We start from the raw sequence: 20,944 nt of genomic DNA on the forward strand, positions 1-20,944 counted from the left end.
ACTTCAGAAGCTACAAAACAAAAAATGCAGCCTTTGCAAAGAAATTGGACACACTTGTCGTTGGTGCCCTGTACGATTTCAAGAAGGTACCGAAAATGTTGGCAATAATGCAGACAATCAATAGACATCTACTCATTCAGGTATGGTATAATGTCATCACTTTATTTTATTATTTTATTAATAGTTGTTAGGTCATTTGATTTTTTATAATAATATGATTTCTTACTTGCATTTACAAAAAAGATAATTAAGTGTTCATGGATTTTTTACTCACCATATGATCCAGTGACTTCAGATAGAATAATTGACGTTGGTAGAATAGCTATTGACACCACATTTTAAGTATTCTACTTGAATTCACTGGACCATGTGGGCATGAACAATTATTTGTAAATGTGGGTAGGATATTGTGATTTCTGTTTTTGTTGAATAGTTTGTGACATTGTTTTATTTTTTTTAAATGTAGGGAAAATAGGGAAATTTGAAAAAAATGTGGGAACTCTATCACGAGGCATCCAGGTTTAGTGTGGCAACGAAAACATGACCCACCGCATCAAAACAATTCAAAAAAAGCAACGAGTTTTCACATGGTTGTCCAATGTGATGAGTATGGAGGAGTGTATGACGCTGTGACAAAAGCATTGTTAGAAATACATGAATATAGTAGCCTAAGCGGGGATATGCAACTCCAAAGCTGTGGAACTTATGTGAAGATAGGAAGGCGGCCATAAAAGAGGTCATTCCATGCTTCACTACATGGAAAATGACAAAGGGCTTACGACGCCATAAAACGCTAAGGACAAACTTGTTGAAACAAACCCATGTGCTAAAGCTTGAGTGATCAAAAGCCACTTCCATGAGAGAAACATATCCTTCGTGTTTCAACAATAACATGCTCAAAAGTCACTGCCACGAAAGAAAAATGATGACCAAAAGACTTCTGACACAACATCAATCAAATCTATTTTGGTTGGGTTCCAAAAATAAATGTTGTTTTTTAAATTATTCTTTGAACTGGATTTCATTCATATTTTAGCAATTGTAATCTTTCGATTTCCTTTACCTAAACTTGTAAGTAATGATTGAAATGTTGTGTGGTAGTACATAGTTGGACAGAGAGACTGAGTCTAAATGAAATAGATAAAGTGTAATAATAACTTTTTATGCAGGTTCAATGGCCTGGATAGTAAAAAAATTGGGGAGATTTTGTCAAAATTTTAATTAACTATATTGTAAAGAAAGAGAAAAAGAAAATAAAGATAACCTAAGATAAAATGATACCATTTTGTGGCTAAAATTGAATTTTGTATTTGAGAACTAGTTAGTTTTAACAATTTTCACAAAATATGCATGTACATTATAAACAATTAATTTAAATTTTGATATAAATATACATGTACATATCTAATCAACATACTCAATGTGAGAAACGACAATGGAAAGAGAGCAAATGCACTAAACATAACATCAAGAAAATTGATCGAAGAAAACTGAAAGCTTGAATTTTGACTGTAAAATTCGGTTCTCCATTTTTTTTTTCCTCATATTTTTTCTTGATTACCCAAAAAATGAAAATTTAATTCTTTAACAATAATTTTTGGCCTCTTAGGTCACAATAAATTAAAAAATAAATAAATAATAAATGACTTTAAAAAGAGTATGATCGAGTTTAATTGGCCAATTAAACTCGTGGTTGGGTTTAATTGGTTATTTAAATCCGTTGCCAGGTTTAATGGGTCCATTAAACCCAGCCTAAGTTTAATTGACCTACTAAACCCGATTCTCAATTTTTTTATTTTATTTTGTTTTCATCTTTTCCTACCAATCCATGAGTTTCAATAGTTCTAAAATGATCTCTGGTGCTCGAAAATTATGTTTTTCAGGTTAATTAAGTTAGAATGCACAACAAATCACTGAATTGGTCACATTGGTGCATGGGAGGCCATTAACTGACTATACATGATCGAGTGTTTTTCTGCTAACCATAAATGTAATATCCCAAATTTTCTAAAGGGTTCAAGAGTAATTTTAACATAGGTCATAAGTGAAATTATCAAAAGATTAGGGGCTTAGATATAAATTCTTACAACTATAAGTACCGAATCAATTGCAGGGAATGTCTCGGAGTGTAAAGGTCTAAAGAAAATGACATGGTCTCGATGAGCGTTTCGAGATATATGGGATTTATGGTATAAAAAAAAAATCAAATCAGAGACGGTATTCGATATAGCTAAGTTATAGCCTAAAAGATCGAATGATGGTAAGGGGCTTCCGAAAAATTCACGAAACCTTGAAAATGCTCTAATTTTGTGAATAGAAGAACTCTGAGATGGTTTCGAGATGAAACAAAAGTCCTGTAAGGGCATTGGGATAAAATCGTCCTTGTCAAGTAAGCTTGGAATTATTAATTTTGCATTTTATGTATCGTAATCCAAATTAATTTAATGTTTGATGATATATTTGTAATTAGAGAATTATCCAAGTGAAATAAAGATGAAATTAGGAGTTCATGTAGTAAATATGAAAGTTTGAGGACTTGAAATAAGGGGTAAAATGGCATTTAGAAGAAGTTTGGGGTATAAGTTTTGGATTTCAAAATTCATTCCGTTCTAACTTTGGATTTCAAGCAACATTCAATTCTAGTTTTGAGTTTTTGGAGTACAAATCTTATCAAGGGACAAATGACGTCATGTGATTGGTCCGAGAAATCTATAAATAAGGACCACGAGTTGTTCTCAAATCATTCCAAGCGAGTTTGAGGATTGAGGCATTCTAAGGTGAGGAGCTTTCTCTTGAGAAAATGGAGGAAATTCTGCAAGAAAAAATCGGAGGAGAAGTGGGGGAGAACCAGTCTCGTTGGAGTTTTGGGTCTTCACCAAAGTTCATCCCAAATAGTTAGAAAAAAAAAAGCGAGGTAAGTCTTTTCTTTAATAATCCTGTAGAGGGGGAAGAGAGGGACTCGTAGATTCAAACGGGGGTCGAATCAGAGTTAAAATGAGGGAGATATGGCCGAAATACGAAAGTGACGCAGTGCTGTCATGGCTGCGCGTGAAGGCACGTGGGCCACCTTCATAGGGCGCGTGTGGGGCCCATTTTCATCGAAAATTTTCAATTATGACCCATATTTAATTCTCTTCAACCCTATGTAAAAATTTTGGAGGTTAGGTTTACTGAAACTCATGTTTTCTACAGAAACCTAAACCATGTACTATGAAATCGTAACTTCCAGAGATAAACCTTCAAGGTGAGTAATATTTCCTAGAAAATTTCAAAAATTCAGGAATGTTATTTTTATGAATTGTTATAGTGAAATATTTAAGAACATATTTGAGAAATATTTAGTTTGGATCTATTGAGGGAAAATATGAAGAAATATAGAGAAAAATATAAAAAATTATGAAAAAATAGGTTTTAATGCTTATTTAAATAAATATGACGATTAGAGTGCTTTGAGGCTTAAGTCGAAGTGAGTTGTGCGAATATTGATGTTGGCACGCAAATTGAGATGATACACATATTTCGAGACAATACGCGAATATCGAGATAGCCCGATAAGCTTGAGAAGGTAAGTGGTACTATTCAACTTGATTTAGTTTATGAAAATGGCTAAGTGGTTCGACCCCAAAACCTGATTTTAAATAAATGATTTTATCATGTTGCCATGCATTGATGTGAATATGTCATGTAGACTGCATTTATATGTATTGATGATAAAATATGCATATGTATACATTGATATTATCGATCATGCATTCGCATAAGGGTTTGAGAGTATGGGTCGGGACCGTTATTCTTCCAAGGGCACACCCATACACCTCTACTTGGTAAGGAGGCTGTGAAAATGGGGAGTAGCAATAAGATACGGTCGGCTCAAACCGAGATAAAATGAAAAAAGACATTTTGCATCAATGCACGAAATATGTTTTTGTTTCCCTTACTTAGATGATTCATCATCTAACTTGGACTTTGCCCCTAGAATATTCAAACGTTTCAGATGGAGATTGTAGTAGAAACGAGGATGAATGAGGCATGCAAAGGCACTTAGCAAAGTGCATTATGAATTGAATGTATGTTATGTAGCCCATGTATTTAAATTATGCTACTTCGAATTCTGAACGTTTTGAGAAATGATGATGTATAACCTTATTTATGGTTAATGAGGATGTAAGATTTGATTTATGATTAATGTTAAGATGTTAGGTTTGATTCTAACTTCCGCATTTGATGTATATGATAACTTTTCTTTGAGATAGATGTATGGAAATTTTGGGATAGATGTGAGAAATGATGTGGTTTAGTTTTAGTCAGTTTGAAGAAAAAAAAAATTATCCCAAAATTGTCCCAATTTATAACACGATTGAGAAAGTAGGGTGTTACAAAAAAACATTAGACCATGATATAATATTTGATTACCCAAAAAATGGAAATATAATTCTTAAACAATATGTTTTGACCTCTTGGGTCATTAGAACCCACCTCCCCCCAAAAAAAGAGAATAAAAGGTCAACCAAAAGGAGAACTGGGTTTAATGGGCTAATTAAACATGGTGATGGGTTTAATCTGCCCATAAAACTTGATTTTACCTTTTATCTTTTCTTTTTTTTTTTGAATTATGCATTGTCTTTTTGTATATTGATCATGTATATGAAATAGATTTTATTTTTTGTATCATGCATTGTCCTTTTGTATATTTGATCATGTATAACTTAATAAATAAAATAATTTTCAGATATATAATTTCCTCACATACAAAATCTCTCAATTATAAAAATTTATCATACATTTTTCTCCCCTATGCAAAAATATTATATCTTAAAATTACAACTTGCTCTCATACATACAATCTCATTGTTCTCCCCCTTTTTATCATAATCAAAAAGACATATTAGTGGAAAAAATAATAATATAAACAATAGAGCTTGTGAGAGACATTTACCGAGCATAATCCACATAAACAATATAATGAAAATATGAAAGATCATTTTAGTTAGAATAGCAAATAAACAATAATTACAGCTCATATGTCAGAGAATTACGTGCTAATCATTCAAACCACAAATCTAAAGTTACACAACATCTAAGAAAATAATTATAGAATATTCAAGGGGTATAATATCATTATAGAATTTACAAAGCAATAATCTAATTCACACACGTTGATAGTTTTGAATTTCGTCGATGCTTAGTGCTGATGATGGTTATCGAACACGACAGATCCAAGTTCATCGACATCACCTGGGAATGGCCACTTGCTTGCTGCTAGTTTCGACTATGTAATGTTGCAAACTAGCCTCTTAGAAATAAGGAAATGACACATTTTCTTCTGGGATGATTTCATTTTCAAAATTCCAAATAGGGTTTGGATCATCCACAAGTAAAGATCCATTGTCATAATATGGGTTTGAATTAGTTTCTAAGTGGAACCAATTTTGAACATTGAAATGGTTTGTATAAGAGTTTGCAAATAGTAGTTTCTCCAATAAAGTTAGATGAAATTGCAGATTGATAACCTGCTATTGGAGGGTAAAAATATAGGAGACACAGTCGTAAATGGGATCTTGAAGCCTAGCTTGAGCTTCATACAATAGTGTAGTGGCAGCCCCATAACGGTCACTTACCGGAAGCCGAGCCAAGAGTTTGGAGGCATTATTAGCACCAAAAACCTTGTGGATGGCTACAAAATCAGTAGATCATTCTTCATGGCAAAAGTAAGTGCAAAGACGCACGATTGGGTACATTTTCTTCTCAATTCTTTGCAAGCATCGCATGAAAAATTGATTGCTGACATGATCTTTTAGTTTTTTTTTTTTATTTTTTTAATTAATGATTTTTCGTTAGCAGAGTTTTGATCAACAGAGGCGAGAGGGCGGGGGCAAAAATAAGAGGGCGAGGGCAAAAGGGCGACAGAGCAGTGAGATGAGAGAGAGGCAGCGAGTGATGAAGCAGCAATAGGCGAGAACGAGGGCGAGGGTGAAGGGCGACAAAGTAGTGAGAGAAGATAAAGGCAATGAGCGATGGAGCAGTAAGAGGCGAGAGCGAGGGCAATGAGGGAATCAACTCGAGGCAGGGGATTTAGGGGCTGGTGAGCAAGCCACGAGCGTTGGCGACAACAGCAAGGATGCAGATGGCTGTAGATGCGACAGACGGCTATGGGCGATAGATTTGAAGGCCGGAGCTAGGTAGATCTGGTTGGATTTGGGCAGATCAAGTCACGACAGGGAAGAAGGGGGAAGCTCATAGGGGAAATCAAACATGCGAACAGATTTAAACAAGGTCGGGTTTCAAAGCAAACAAACATTTGATCGACGGAGGGTTAGATACGAGATAAATGAAGGAACAAAGAATAACTGAAAAAAATAAAAAATAGAAACTCACCATGGATCCAATCGGTGGGATAAGGGATTTATTATCCTTAATGTAACAATGGTCAAAATTCTAACTGTTGGGGGCACTGTACATCATTGTAGTGGTACTGTAGCTAGAGGTGTCAAAAGGGTCGGGCGACCCGCGGGCCGCCCAACCCAGCCCGTTATTGTTCAAACGGGCCGAGCCGAGCCAAAGAAATTATTGATATTGGATACTAAAAAAATTATTCTTTAGTAATTATTGATATTGGATACTAAAAAAATTATTCTTTAGTAATTATTGATATTGGATACTAAAAAATTTACATTTCACAATATATATAAATAATAACCATCAATTTATTTAAAATTTTTAAGTTAAATTTTTTATATATTTAAATTATAAATAAACATTCTCATTTTTATATGTACATTATTTTTCATATCAATTCACAAGAAAATTTATAAGGCATATAGAATTTTGAAATATAAAATGATGAAATAATATTTAAAACTTAAGAATTAAGATAAAAAATATTTTTAAAAGAAAAAAATTGATTTTTATATATGTATTATTTTGATATTTATAAATTTTATATATATATATTATATGCATTATTCTTAAAAAAAATATTTTAAAAAAAAAGAAAAAAAGGGCCAAGCCTACCGGGCCCTATCTACGGCAAAAGGGCCTGAGCTCGGCCCGACCCTTTTAGTAAAAGGGCCGACCCAGCCCGTTTAAAAAGCCTGTAGGCCGACTCGGGTCGGCCCTTTTGAAATCTCTAACTGTAGCAATAGTAAAAAAATAATTTTTTTTGTTTGAATTTTGCAAAATTATTTTTTATACATTTTAAAAATACTTTAAAAAATAATTTTAATGAAAAATAACATTTTTGAAAATAAATACACTATGAAAAAAATGTTTAATAAATTAATTTTAAAAATATATTTTTAATAGAAAATAATATTTTTTTGGAATACATATGCTATGAAAAATATTTTACAAATTAATTAAACATAATTCGATACTATAATTAATATATTTAATAAAAATACTATTTTTGTTAATAGCTAAAAATATTATATTTTGTATATTAAAAATTCTCTTTTTGTTAATAATTAAAACTTAATTAATATGAGCAAGTTGGTTCAACACATCGAAGCCTCCACTCTTATCCCATCCATCATGACATCTTCTTTCTCCTCTTTCGATGAGTCGGATCCGTGTAAAGTGGTTGATGAAATTGCCATGGCAATCGATCTCGCATAGATCGTTCGTTGACTGTAACCACTTTTCCTTGTAATTATATGAAAACTAATTGTTACAAAATGGTATTTCAGAATGATATTTAAACGTAAAAAATCTTAAATGTGGAAATTTACCTTGGAGCTTACTCTAGATGGAGATGTCTGGTCCTCCTCCTCATCAGGCATATGCTTGTCACAGTCATCGTGTATATGACCATCAACATCTATCTAATCACTACCTCGGTACTGATCATCTCCTTCTCGTTGTTGATCATCACCATCAACATCTATCTGATCATTGTCGTGGTGCTGACTTGCATCATCTCTATGGTGCTCTCGAGGTGTAGACATACAGGGATGATGAATAGAAGAGAATTCACCGCTATGCTAATCATCATCGTTGTGATATGGGGAATCAAGAATAATTGGGACGAGTAAATGAGTAAATAGTGTTTCCTGCCCTACAATAGTCTTCTTTATTGTTGGTCCCTTAAAGTATGGCCACTCAAAAGAGGGGTGAATTAAGTGTTTAAATTTTTTTTATCTCTTTTAATAAATATTATTGATTAATTATTTTCTTTAAGAATATATAAATTATTTTCTTTTAATTAAATTCTTGTTATTTAATTTTAAATAAATTAAAATTTTATAACTATGTATATGTGAGTTTGAGATTAATAAATTGTAAGTCATAAGATATAACAAGAATAAATAAATGAGTCACAAGACAATTTATAATGGTTCGATATCTCTACACACACTCACTCCACTCTTTCAATATCTCAATCACCCTTGGGGTTCCACTAATCTCACAAAGGTTTTCACACTAGGTCATTTTGAAAACTAGATACACTCCTAAATTATAATGAGTTATAGAAAAACCACCAACACCAAGGTTTTCTCCCTAAGTTACATTAAAAACTAGATTCATTTAGATTTTAATGGTTCTAGGAAACATATACAATCCATAATGATAATTTAAATCTTCACAAATAATCGTCCACACTTGGACACAAATAAGTAATTAAACAAAAAATATACAAGGTAATAATATTTAAATAAATAGATAAACGGTGACCTCGGTTTATGTAACATCCTGCATCGAGCGATAGAAAGGACCGAAACAACTTACCCTGATGGGCCTACGCAAATGTCCCAGGGGGTCACCCATCCTTGAGCTTCCCCAACTCAAGTACACTTAATCCGAGAGTTCTTTGCCTACATTCAGCCCAAAAGGTATCCAGTTGATATTGTTTTCTTCCTTACTTATCCTCGAGATATACTACCCTTCTCTGAGCTCTTTAGTCAAGTTCACTGTAACAACCATAATATATACTGTAGAAACGATCAAAATTATGACTGTTAGGGGCACTGTAGCAATAGTGAAGAAATAATTTTTTTTGTTCGAATTTTTTAAAATTATTTTTATATATTTTAAAATTACTTTGAAAAATAATTTTAATGGAAAAGAACATTTTTGAAAATAAATACATTATAAAAATATTTTAATAAATTAATTTAAAATATATTTTTAATATAAAATAATATTTTTGGTAATACATATACTATGAAAAATATTTTATAAAATTAATCTAAAAATTATATAAAAAATATTTTAATAGAAAATAATATTTTTGGTAATACATATGCTATGAAAAATATTTTATAAATTAATTAAACATAATTCGATACTATAATTAATATATTTAATAAAAATACTCTTTTTGTTAATCACTAAAAATACTATATTTTGTATATTAAAAATTTTATTTTTTTTAATCATCAAAACTTAATTAATATGAGCAAGTTGGCTCAACATCTATCCCCTTCGCAATCGCATCTGTTCCCTTTCTAGTTGCCTCAACCTGTGTGCTTATTTCACTCGTTTCCCTATCTAGTCTCTACAACAACTCCAACGACAGAGTGAACATCTCGGTGATATGCAAAAGGAAAAATAAAAATAAAAAATAATTACAAAGAAACGATTGCTCTTCATACAAAAATATTATTATAATAATAATCATACCCTAGATTCATACTATCCACAGTGAGTACTATGAGGGAGTCATCCCTCGTGCCTAAGCTTTGACCTTCTCTCTCTATGTACAGATTCCAATATAGACGATTCATTATGTCGTCGGGGCATCCGGTCGTGATGGTCGGACTAGGTCTCCTCTTCTCCCTCCTCAGACCCCCTACTTGCATCCTCATCCCTAACCATCCTACCTGCATCCTCATCCCCAGCCATCTTACCTACATCCCCACCCTCCTTGCCTTCACGCTCACCCCTTCTGCCTTCATTTTTGTGGAATTCAACTCCAACTGCATGCAGAGGGTTAAAATTTGTGTCCTATTCCACATCGGTGGACTTGAGCATCATACTCAATCATCGTGCCTACAAAATTGTATTATTTAGATAAATATTATATAAAAAAAGAAACAAAATTAAGTTAGGTTACACACTTAATTCCTAAGGCATTCATCGTAATTTATTTTTTATGGCCTTTTTCTATACAAGCACTTCCTACACCTTGAAATCGTGATTGGGTCAGAGAGTCTTACAATCCATTTACTCTCGGTCCATGAAAAAGTCTTGATCAACCACAACTATAGAGAGCAAAAAGATTTATAATAAAAAACAAAACAAGTCAAATGTTTACTTATTATAAACAAATCATATACAATAATATAATACAATACGAAAAAGGTATATATTACTAGTTGTATCTAAAATGCCTAAACAAAACCATAAAGGTTAATTTTCTTTTCAACCTTGCCATTTAGCTTGCCATCGCTAGTAACCATAGTGTAGATATATGTACCCAAGGGAACATCTCAAATGCTAGTAAATCCTCAATTATAGTGCACAAGAAATCTTCTACATTTTCGCGCTCATCATGACCCAACAATATCATGTTGACAACAACAATGTAACCTAGTTTGAGACATCCTCTGGATCCAGATCATTTCTGCTTCTGAGTAGTATTGTTATGTCATCCCCAACCACCATTTGTTGTTGCAGTGGGAATAATCGTATCCGTAAATTATCCGACCCAACAGGTCTCACTTCAAAGCTCTGTTTAACAATCCAGCCTAATCGGAGTCTAATCATTAGTATGAACTCTAGCTTCCCATACATAGCACACTGCCGATATCAAACCACAAACCACATTTCATCGTTGTGAGCACTAGGAAATGTCACCTCCTTAATAAGAACTTAATAGATCAATTGTGATGCAGTCAAATGGAAAAACATAGGGATCTGCAAGAAATGTCTTAGTGGGCCTTGCATGAACCTATTCAACACCTCTATAATGATGGAGAGCCTCTTGAATTGGCCCAAGATGGTTGATTCCATAGTAAGTGTTTACCCCGCGTTCCAGACTGGACTACTCGACGAGTGTGAAAATAAGTAAATGGCCTTATCTATTGATCATCCATTTGTAGAAAAAAAAAATACAAAAATAGCAAATGGATTAAGAAGGAGAAACATCGAATTTTCTGACTGAAAACCTAAAGACACATAAAACTTGATATCGAGATTTCATATCTCAGTGAAAACCTGATAACGGGTTTCATAAGGCCATGAAACTTGATATTGGGTTTCATGGCCCAAGAGTGAAACCCAAAATCGGATTTCATTGGCCATGAAACACGATTTCGGGTTTCATTGCATAATGAAACCCAATCATTTTTGAAGAAGATGAAAATCGGGTTTAATTATACAATGAAACTTGCTCGCTGTCGAACAGTTGTCTTCTTCAACGACGACATCCACGTGTGCTCCACAAAATCTCATCATAAACTTGATTTTTAACTCTAAATCACATCTCAAATTATATATAAATGATTTTTGCACGATTCTAAAAACAAAAAAATCACACAAAAAGAGAAAGAGTGATTCGAGGTCTAACCTTAGGCGTTGACGTCAGTGTTCTATGACAACGATGGTCACTTGGTTGGCAGTCAATGGTAGTAGCGGTGGGGCCCACAATGGTAAAGGTGGCCGTGTTTTAAAGAGAGAGAGAGTTTTTGGGTTTGAATGGTTTGTGGGTGTTTTTTTATGGCGAGAGTATTTTGGTATTTGATTATTTTTATTTTTTTTAAATAAAAAATACATATTTATAAAATTAGTTGACATGATCAAAATTAATAATGTGATTATAGCATGCAATTAATTTGTTTGAGGGGATAAAAATATTTTTTTCAGGAAAGAGCTTAAAAATGAATCTTTTATTTGAGATATGCTTAGTTTTTGTAATTTTTACATTGGAAGAAATAATAATAATAATAATAATAATAATAAAAGGGAAAAAGATGCAGCGGATCTGGGCGACCCAGCCCGACCGCCCAACTCGACCCGGTCGGCTAAAATACAGAACCAGAACCGGAACCGAAAGGTCCCCTCCAAACCCGCCCCCCCACCCCCCTCCCCAGTTCTCTCTCCCTCGCCAAACCATACTCTCTCTCTCTCTCTCTGTGGCTACCAAGCTCCGACGTAGCGCCACCAATCACCGACCACCTCAGGCATCACTGCCTCGCCGGTTTTCCGGCTCCGCACAGTCGTTCGTCTAACCATTGGTAAGGTTTGCGGCGACCTCCCAGCTTCTGATCTATATATATATATATATGTATATACACACACACACGGACAAAAGGGTTTTCCGAAAATTAAAATCTAGACCTACAAAGATCCAACCGTTATATCTTTCTGATTTTTGGATATGTCGGTCACACCGTCAAGACAAGTCCGATGGTCGGTTCCGATCGCCGGAATCTTCCGTGGATGGTGACCGGCGATGCTGTTCCAAAAACCGGATTTTTGATAAAAAAAAAAAATTAAGTTTTAGATCTGGCAAGGTTTAGCCGTTGGATCAATCTGTTTTTTGGATATGTGAACCACCGCAGTCCAGGGAATCCGATGACCGGCTCCGATCATCGAAATATCCGACCGGCGGTGGCCGACGGCAACAGTATGTCTGAAGATTAATTCTCAGATCTAGCCCAATCCGACCGTTCGAATTTACATGTAATGTTACCCTAAACATACCGACCACCGAATCAGTGGTCACTTGCATTTCCTGGCCTGTCTTCTTAATCTTCAATTACTCTGGCAGCGTTTCCCAAGTGAACTATTATTATATGCTGGTATGTGTGTAACTAACATTCACACACAAACATGTGTGATCTTGCTCCACTTCTTTATATTTCCTTCTTGTTAATATTGAATAATTCTGGCTGCTGGGGCAGATTTAAATGTGCTTTGAATGATAAGATGTGCGTTCTACTTGCCAATTTCAGAAACTCTACGATGTGCTTAATTCCGAATGATGAGATGTGGGTTCTACTTGCCAATTTCGGAAATTCTACATTGTGCTTAATTCCACCTAGCAAAAAAGGCAATCCGCGTCTGTCTTATTTATTATGCTTTCTGTATGTTAAATAAAGATACATATCTTCTGTTGCCACATTTGCTTGATGACAATTATAGCTTTCATTTATACTTATTTTGCGCGAATCATAGTTGCACCGGTGTTTCACTGAACTAATAAATTGGAAGAATAAGCAAGGTTGAAGTAGTAGATGTTGACAGGTCGAATGCGATAGAATTGAGTCGCTTGGGTCTGTTCGGAAAGCTTTTAATTACTTTGCCGGAATGACTTGACTTTACTGGTTTGTTGCAACAGTACAGGAAATCAAGAGAAATGAGGTCTCGAATCATGCTATTCAATTCTTCAAAATGAAGTTTAATGTTCTCTAAAATTTGCTATATTGTGGTACCATCTTCAAAGCTGAGTTAATTGTCCTCTTTTAAGTGTCATCTTTGTTTAATGTACATTTATTTTTATGTAAGTTTTTGCTGCATCTTTTGATTTTCCAATGATCCGGCACTAGCTTGGCCTAGAAGGTTAGACCAACTTACAATTGAAGTATCATTGGTGATCTTTCTCACCAGGACTTCTGCGTTGGCCATTATTGGCGAGAATGGCAACAGAAACAAGCAAACCTGAAGAGCAACAATCAGCTGCCACCACAAATCCAGCCATAAGCTCGTGTCGAAAGAAGAAATCAGAGTCTGCTACCTTCTTGCAGGATGTAAGGGATCATATTGACGAGTTTGTTCATGCATCAATGGATGAACACAAGACTTGTTTCAAGAAAACGATACAGAAGGTTAGAACCAACTCCATGATTCTAGCGATCTAACTCTGAACATCCATCTTGTTGACATGATTATCTCCTTGGCTATGTTTCAGATGTTTGGCATGTCGAAAGTTGTTGCAGAAAGGGTTGCTGCCACTGAGGAAGTTGAAAGTTCCCTGCCCCTTAGAACCATCGTCTCTGACTAGTAGAAGCTTAGTATTTAGCATTAGAACTATTATCATTTTGTTAGAAGCTAATAATTAAAATCAAGTGTGTGACTTTCTCATGTTGTTGGTTGGTTCAGTTCTGATGATGTACATGAATGGATTGGCTCGTTTTCGACATTGTACGTGTGTTGTGGCTTGAGAGTGACAGCAAGCAACCATAAAGTTGATCTTTTTATGAATAAAAAGCCCTGGATTTGAGTTGGAAGAGCATTGGAACGATTTTTTATTTTTTTTTATTTTACTCTTGCAAAGCAAGAAGCCTTGTGTAAGGCGAAGAATTTGTGGCTTACTACTCGACTCAACTCCCACTTTGATATCCTTGCACGTTTCAGTTAAAACAATTTAATTAATTTGGGTCCATAAAATGTAAATGGAAAGTACAGAACCATGTCTAGATGGAATAATCCTCTTTCATGCCGGCTCATTATATTATGCGTTCTATACATACTTGGAAAAGTGGAAGAAAACCTTCCTAGACAAGGTATCTGTCACTCTGTATTTATAGGCTTGTCACTTGCAAAGGCATGCCCCAATAAGATCTGGGAACATATACATTAACAAAGTGACAAAAATTTATATATTTATGCGTGTCACCTCAAGATTGGAAAGTGGTCATATGTTAGCAACAGAGGCTTTGGCTGACAACAGTCTAAAAGCAAAATCTGATATGGCAAATGGAGTCTAGCTTTTACCGGGATCTGCTCCATCTTGTGTATCCACAATACTCCTTTCAGCAACAACAGTGTTGCACGGAAGCAGATGTGGAGACATAATCATATGATTCTCACCGGTTATGCTTGGGCTCCTTGTCAAGTTGCCTTCGGGCAAAGGAGAGATCATGCTTACGGTCTCACTTTTGGGCAATGAAGCCGGTGCCTGATTTTCAGCATTCTCATTTTTGGGTAAAGCAGTAGAGGTTGATGTGTGAGCAGTAGCCTCTGCTTCACTGTATTTGCTTGCTCCATCTTTCCCACATCCTACATCAGGATTGTGAATAAAAGTTAGTGGCTAGAAATTACAAATTAACACTCAGACGTGGCTTAGGAAGTAATGGAACGCAATAGTCCCTTCTCGGATCAAAGATCCAACAAATTTCTAACATAGTACTCAAACAAGTAACCAGACAGAAAGAAATGTCTAAACTTGCAAACAACACCCACACTTACAGTTGGTTGTGATGAAAAGCAATCCAAACTTAAAAATGCAGCTTCCAACTTACTAGACAAAATGGGAAGGTCACTCTGCAGAGCAAAGCTGAAAGCCTGCGCTTCTCACTTTCTCAGCCTGCTTAAATAGCTTATACTTACCAAGTCTAATGGAGTAAAGGGAAGAGCAATTCTGAGTGTTTAGATGACAAGTATAAGCCTTGCAGCAAGCATAATTGCACCAAAATAAGATTTTTGGGGAATACAAGAACAAAGTCCTCATTCACTCGTCTCCTAACGCAAGCAAAACAACAATTAAGCCTTAGCACTTTGGTTCCTAGAAGAGCTGTCTTTTCTAGCTTCATTGGTGGCTTGAAGTCTACTTTCTTGATTACATCCTGATAACCACTTCAAACATAAGAAGTAAACTATCACTTAATTTCCATCATCAGGAGTTTGGGTAAATCCCTTTTGATTTCTGCTAGTTCTCTTTGTGTTGAAACATATTCAAGCTTTGACCTTGGTTATGTAGTGTTGTTTGGGTCTTCACATTATTTGCTATCCCTAAGACTGTTCACTCAGGAGTGGTTCCCTCAGTCTTGGGTCATTATAGAGTCATAGACCTCTTTAACTAGCATGGATTTAGTGTTCACAATGGGGACAAGTGCACAATTGGTACTCAGGGCCTGGGGGTATCTAAGTGCATAATTCGTATGATTAGGATCAATCAGAACAGCCTCACCCTCACCTTCTTCTTATGTGAAGGTATGTCATGCCCTGCCCAACTCTTATCTTCCTTCCTATGGGACATTGGTACGTTTCCAAAATACTCCTACCCACCTGTAGAGTCTCTCCGACCTTTGAAGTTGAACGCTTTCTCAAATAGTGTCTTAGGAAGCACAAACATTTCACTTAGGATGGATGCCATATTCGTGTCCAACATGTACTGAACATAAATACTTATCAAACACTCTAGGATATGTGTTGAACATCTCAAGTAGCACATCTTAGTATTTCATTATTATTTTCTCTTTTGGACGTGGCTAAGACATGCAACGAACAAAAGGTTTTTTTTTTTTTTTTTGGCTGGATGACACAAAAGGGTTTCTAGAAGAGCTCTCAAAACTTTCTCAGTGAAACTACAAATAAAATAAATTTTTAAAGATTACAAAACTTAATTAATATTCATTACCAACAACAAACAACAATATATCCAGCCTTTATCCCACTATGTGGGGAATTAATATTCATTACCATTGAGCAAAAATAGTTACTTTTTCCTTTTCTCATTTGTTGAATAATGATTATATTATCATTATTATCAATTTAATAATATCCTTACGCTGGTGGGGTATTTGTTAATACTTACATATAGTATTGATGTAGCACTGCAAAATTACCAAAATGGCCCTTAAGGAAGTCAATCCAAGCTTGGCATGTGTTCGAATCTCAACCCCTCAAGAGGATGACGTGTTGTCTCCTCTAGCCAAGACCTAGAGATAAGTCTTAGCTCCAAGAGTGAGACGTGTCAACGCCATGATGAAGACCCAAATCCAAATCTCAAAGGATTCAAGACAGACGGGGAGGATTCAATACCATCCTCATCAGATTTGGGAAATCCTTCCTAAACCCATGGGTCATGAGCTTGGGCCCGCTTGCAATCACCCTATAAGAGGTAGGGACTGCCTCCCAAGTATGTGATTGGACCTGAGTTCACTTTTAACTCTTGCCTTTACAGAGCCATACCTATCTCTCCTTTACTAACTTGAGCATCAAAAGGCCAAACCGAAGGACCTAGTCTTACCTCATTCTCTTGCAAGTGTACCTTCCAAGGTCAAAATCCTGAGGTGGTGGTGTGCCTTTCTCTTGTAGATGCAATCCTCGAGGTGCAACTCTTGAGGTTAAAATCCCAAGGTAGTGTGTGGTGATCGGTCCCAAAACTATCATCATTTTGGCGCCAACGTGGGGCTGATCTTTTAAAGCTTTTGCCTACCCCCTCCAATGCACCTACTCTTTTCAACTTGTAAGCCCCGTGGCTCTAAGATGTGATCCATCTCGCAATCAAACAAGTGGTACCAACTTAGAGAACCAACCACCCCCAGAGAACCCCCCCTCCACCTCTTGATCAATTGGCTTATTTGGAAGGACAGCTGCAACACCTTGTTGACCTACTCATGAGATACATCTGCCAGTCCAAACAGTAACACTAGGAAAAGCAATGCCAGACCGAGCAACAACGCTAGGAAAAGCAGCAATAGGAGAACCAAATTCCAGCACATCGAGTGTGAGCAACACCAATCTAAAGAGGAAGCCTCAAGTTCCTTCCCTTCCTGAGAAGGTAAGACCTTGTAGGAGAGGCAACCCAAGCTCCAATGTTTTGGGGGTGGTCAAGGACCTCATAGCTAGATTTCACTATGTGAAAGTCAAGCACATGCCTTGGCCTCAGAATGCAGTGGTGAATGCACTCTCGAAGATAGCCAGCTTCTCTATCCCCACCAACTCCAAACCCATACTCGTTGAGTCCTTACCCTTGAGAAGCATCAAGAAAGAGGTTGAGCATCTCTATCCGGACCTAAAGCCAAGTTGGATGGACCTGATTATAACCCACCACACTGATGTTGGCTTTTAGAGGACGATCAGGAGGCTCAAAAGCTCAAGCGTCAAGCCACCAAGTTTGGTCCCATTGGCTCCAACCTTTACAAAAAATCCTTCACTCAGCCCCTCCTAAAGTGTGCTAGGCCAACCGAGGCCAACTACATCCTGAGGGAGATTCATGAAGGTATTTTGTGGAAGCCACATCGAAGCTCATTCACTCACAAAAAGCTCTTTGAAAGGATATTATTAGCTAACAATGATTAGCAACTAATTCAAACATGCAAAAGATGTCAAAAAACTTCAAACCTGGTTCATATCCCAGCAAACGAGCTCACAAGGGGGCTCGAAACCTAAACAGGCCTAAAACCTAAACAAGCTCGAATTATGAGTGTTATTTTTACCCTAGTCTTCTTAAACAAATACTTGGATATAATTATTGTAATTGTAACATTCTCAAACAATGAAAAAACACCTAATGCAGTCGTGAATGTAGGCATTCTTTGTCAAACCACATAAATTCAGTCTTTCGTGTGTGTGATTTTGTTCCAAGTTTTCCTTATCGCTTGATTCGTTCCCTACCAGTATGGACATTCTTGGGCCCTTTCCCCCAACAACTGGGCAAGACAAGTATTTGATGGCGGTTATTGACTACTTCACCAAGTGGGTAGAAGCCGAACCAATGGCCACTATAATTGCCCAAAGGGTAAAGCAATCTCTCTAGAATTGTATTGTTTGTCAATTTGGGTTCTTGCGAGTCTTGGTGACTGATAATGGGACCTAATTTGAAGATTGCTCGATCCAGGAGTGGTGCCAAGAGCTAGACATCAGACAACATTTCACTTCAGTGGCCATTCTCAAGCAAATTGCTAGATTGAGCTAACCAACAGGACCATTCTTCAAGGACTCTAAGCTCGATTAAAAGAGCAGATGCCTAGTGGCTTGAAGAGCTCCAAAGTATCCTATAGTCTTCACCAAACTATGCCTCAAATAGCAACCAAGGAGACCTCGTTTGGCCTATGTTATGGCTCAAAGCCCTCATCTCAGGGGACAAAGGGCCAACCAACTTTTGAGTTGAACACTTTAACCTTGAAGTGATTGAGCAAGCCTTACAAGGCAACCTTGACATGTTGGATGAATTGTGTGACCGAGCTCAAATTAGACAATCCACTTATAACCAATAGGTGGACAGGTATTATAATTGACAGGTACATGCCAAAAGCTCCTTGCCAGAAGACTTGGTCCTGCATCAGTCCAGCATCAATCAATCCAAGGATACCGATAAGATAACCTCTAACTAGGAAGGACCCTATAGGATGAGTAAAGCCTTGAGCCCAAGGGCCCATCACTTGGAAGATATGAGTGGAAGACCCATAAAGCACCCCTAGAATGTCCAAAACCTAGGAAAATTTTACCAATAAGAAGAAAGGGACCACCCCACTCCGCATGTAATACTTGCATCATTTCAATAAAGTACTCTTTTCAATCATCTATGTTGATGTATAAAGGTTAAGCAAAGGGCAATCCCGATCAATTGTTACTCTAAGGATTGTCTCAAACTATTACAAGCGGGTACCAATCCCTTTGAGGGACACTTGGGTATCCTGGGGAGGTCAATAGTCTCAGTTGTATTGACCTTAGCCCAGACACCAAAAAGGTTGATAATAGGCTTGAGCCTCCTGTCTTAGCCTCACTCTAAGGTGCACATAGGAAGAAATTCCAGCTCCTTCCTTTGGGACTCCACAATATCTTCTTTCTCTTTTAAAAGGGTGTCCAATTCAAGGGTGTTCTTAGAATTTCAGGTCATGTGGTTGGAAAGCTCAAAGAAGACAACAACACCGTGCATATGACAGGTGTTGATGATTGAACTATAAGGACTTAGGCAAGAATACTGGTAGGATTCATAGGATTCATACCTGAGCCAAAAATATGCACATGGAAGCCTCCAAGACCTTCGAAGATATCTCTATCATGGCCTCCTGATTGACAAGGGTGGCTAATCCATGAACCAGCTTTTGGGAAATGTGACTTCTCTTGTTGTAGTCACTCTCTCACACACCCCACTAGGGGGGGCATGGAAGGGTGTGCGCATTAGGGACTTTACAAGCGTTGGGGAACTCAATGAACAATGAGCTATCATCGAGGACTTACCCTAGGAAGACCTCGCTTAGGAGGAGCCAACAAATACAGCCTCTACTTCAGGGTTTGATTTTTCCCTCTTTGGGGCTAAGCTACCCTCACCTTGCTTCTAGGCTTGTCAACATGCGACCGCTTGGTTATCCTTTTTCTTGCCCCAAATGTAGGAATTACTCATCATTTCTTCTACCAACATGAAAAACAAAGATTAGTTCAACAATTAATAAGGTTAAGTAAGACACAAGTAGTGGAGCCAAGCTAGGAAGGGATAAACAACCTAAGGTGGCATCTAGCTCAAAACAGGGATGCTTAGCCAAGCCGCCCATGTACAATGCTCAATCACAAACAAGCATTTAGGCACTAATAGGATTGAGCTTCCTCAAAGTCTTGACACTCTCTACGTCCTTCACTGTGATTTTGGCACTAAGTGTCTGTGAAGGTTCCCAGCTTCATTCGATGGGGAAGCCAAAAGTGGAATCCTCATCTTCTAAGCCGATAAAGAAAAATTTATTCCTCCACCCCTTGGTTAAGCTAGGATTGTCTCCTACAAATCCCCTTTAGTTGATAGGGGAGAAGGTGAATTAGGGCTCAAACTTATTACCCCGAAATAGTTTAAACATTCTAGCAAAGAGTTTAGCTTCATGAACAATTTGCCTAGCCTGACAACAAAGAATGAAGCATATAAGACTCCTCCATCCATTAAGCACGCGCTAGGATGGACACAAGATTCCATAAAAGGGTATTATAGTAATAGACTTAGCAAATTGTTAGGAGATATTTTGTAATGTTGTTACAGCACATGGATGCTATTATTTTTGTTAGGGAAACCTATAAAAGGCTGTTGGTAGGAGAAGGGAAGGAGGTTGTTGAATGAATGAAAATCTTATTTCTATCTCTCTCTCTCTCTCTAAATTCTCCTTCCCCTCTCCCGTCTCTCCCTCTCGTTCTTCTTTCCCCTCTTCTGTTCTTCTATTTCTTCCCCCCTCTTCTTCTGATTCTTTCCCCCTCATTCTTCTCATTTCCTCCCCAAAACCAAGCAATTCTTGGTTCTAAACCTATCAGATCCTTCCGATTTCTGATCTAATCCTAGAGTAAACCCTAGGATCAT

General features: G+C 36.7%; 2 protein-coding genes across 5 annotated transcripts in view; one reads left to right on the top strand and one right to left on the bottom strand.

Moving 5' to 3' along the window:
* The first annotated feature begins 12,016 nt into the window (after positions 1 to 12,016).
* LOC127812427 (uncharacterized) lies at positions 12,017 to 14,179 on the top strand. 3 transcript variants are annotated; one of them, XM_052352796.1, is made up of 4 exons: positions 12,031 to 12,173; positions 13,280 to 13,388; positions 13,549 to 13,766; positions 13,850 to 14,179. In XM_052352796.1, exons 2-4 carry the CDS (start codon positions 13,343 to 13,345, stop codon positions 13,940 to 13,942), a joined length of 357 nt encoding a protein of 118 aa, XP_052208756.1. In that variant the 5' UTR covers positions 12,031 to 12,173; positions 13,280 to 13,342; the 3' UTR covers positions 13,943 to 14,179. The 3 variants fall into 3 exon arrangements, with proteins under 3 accessions (XP_052208758.1, XP_052208757.1, XP_052208756.1); XM_052352798.1 differs by lacking the exon at positions 13,280 to 13,388 and having other exon boundaries at positions 12,017 to 12,178; XM_052352797.1 differs by lacking the exon at positions 13,280 to 13,388 and having other exon boundaries at positions 12,017 to 12,173.
* Positions 14,180 to 14,355: 176 nt separating this feature from the next.
* The window catches only part of LOC127812426 (calcineurin-binding protein 1), a 53,436-nt gene continuing 46,847 nt past the window's right edge, over positions 14,356 to 20,944 (bottom strand). For both annotated transcript variants that reach the window (XM_052352795.1, XM_052352794.1), the window contains exon 19: positions 14,356 to 14,940. In XM_052352795.1, coding sequence (XP_052208755.1) covers positions 14,645 to 14,940 — 296 coding nt within the window. In that variant the 3' untranslated portion in view covers positions 14,356 to 14,644. The remainder of the gene's footprint in view (positions 14,941 to 20,944) is intronic.

Source organism: Diospyros lotus, chromosome 11 (assembly GCF_014633365.1).
Source record: "Diospyros lotus cultivar Yz01 chromosome 11, ASM1463336v1, whole genome shotgun sequence".
NCBI classification, from domain to species: domain Eukaryota; kingdom Viridiplantae; phylum Streptophyta; class Magnoliopsida; order Ericales; family Ebenaceae; genus Diospyros; species Diospyros lotus.

Excerpts from the sequence above, each read along its gene's own strand:
- LOC127812427 (XM_052352796.1), top strand. The coding sequence starts at position 13,343 with ATGTTCTCTAAAATTTGCTATATTGTGGTACCATCTTCAAAGCTGA. Across the intron at positions 13,389-13,548 it reads GGTACCATCTTCAAAGCTGA|GACTTCTGCGTTGGCCATTA; the intron begins GTTAATTGTCCT and ends CTTTCTCACCAG. Across the intron at positions 13,767-13,849 it reads TCAAGAAAACGATACAGAAG|ATGTTTGGCATGTCGAAAGT; the intron begins GTTAGAACCAAC and ends GCTATGTTTCAG.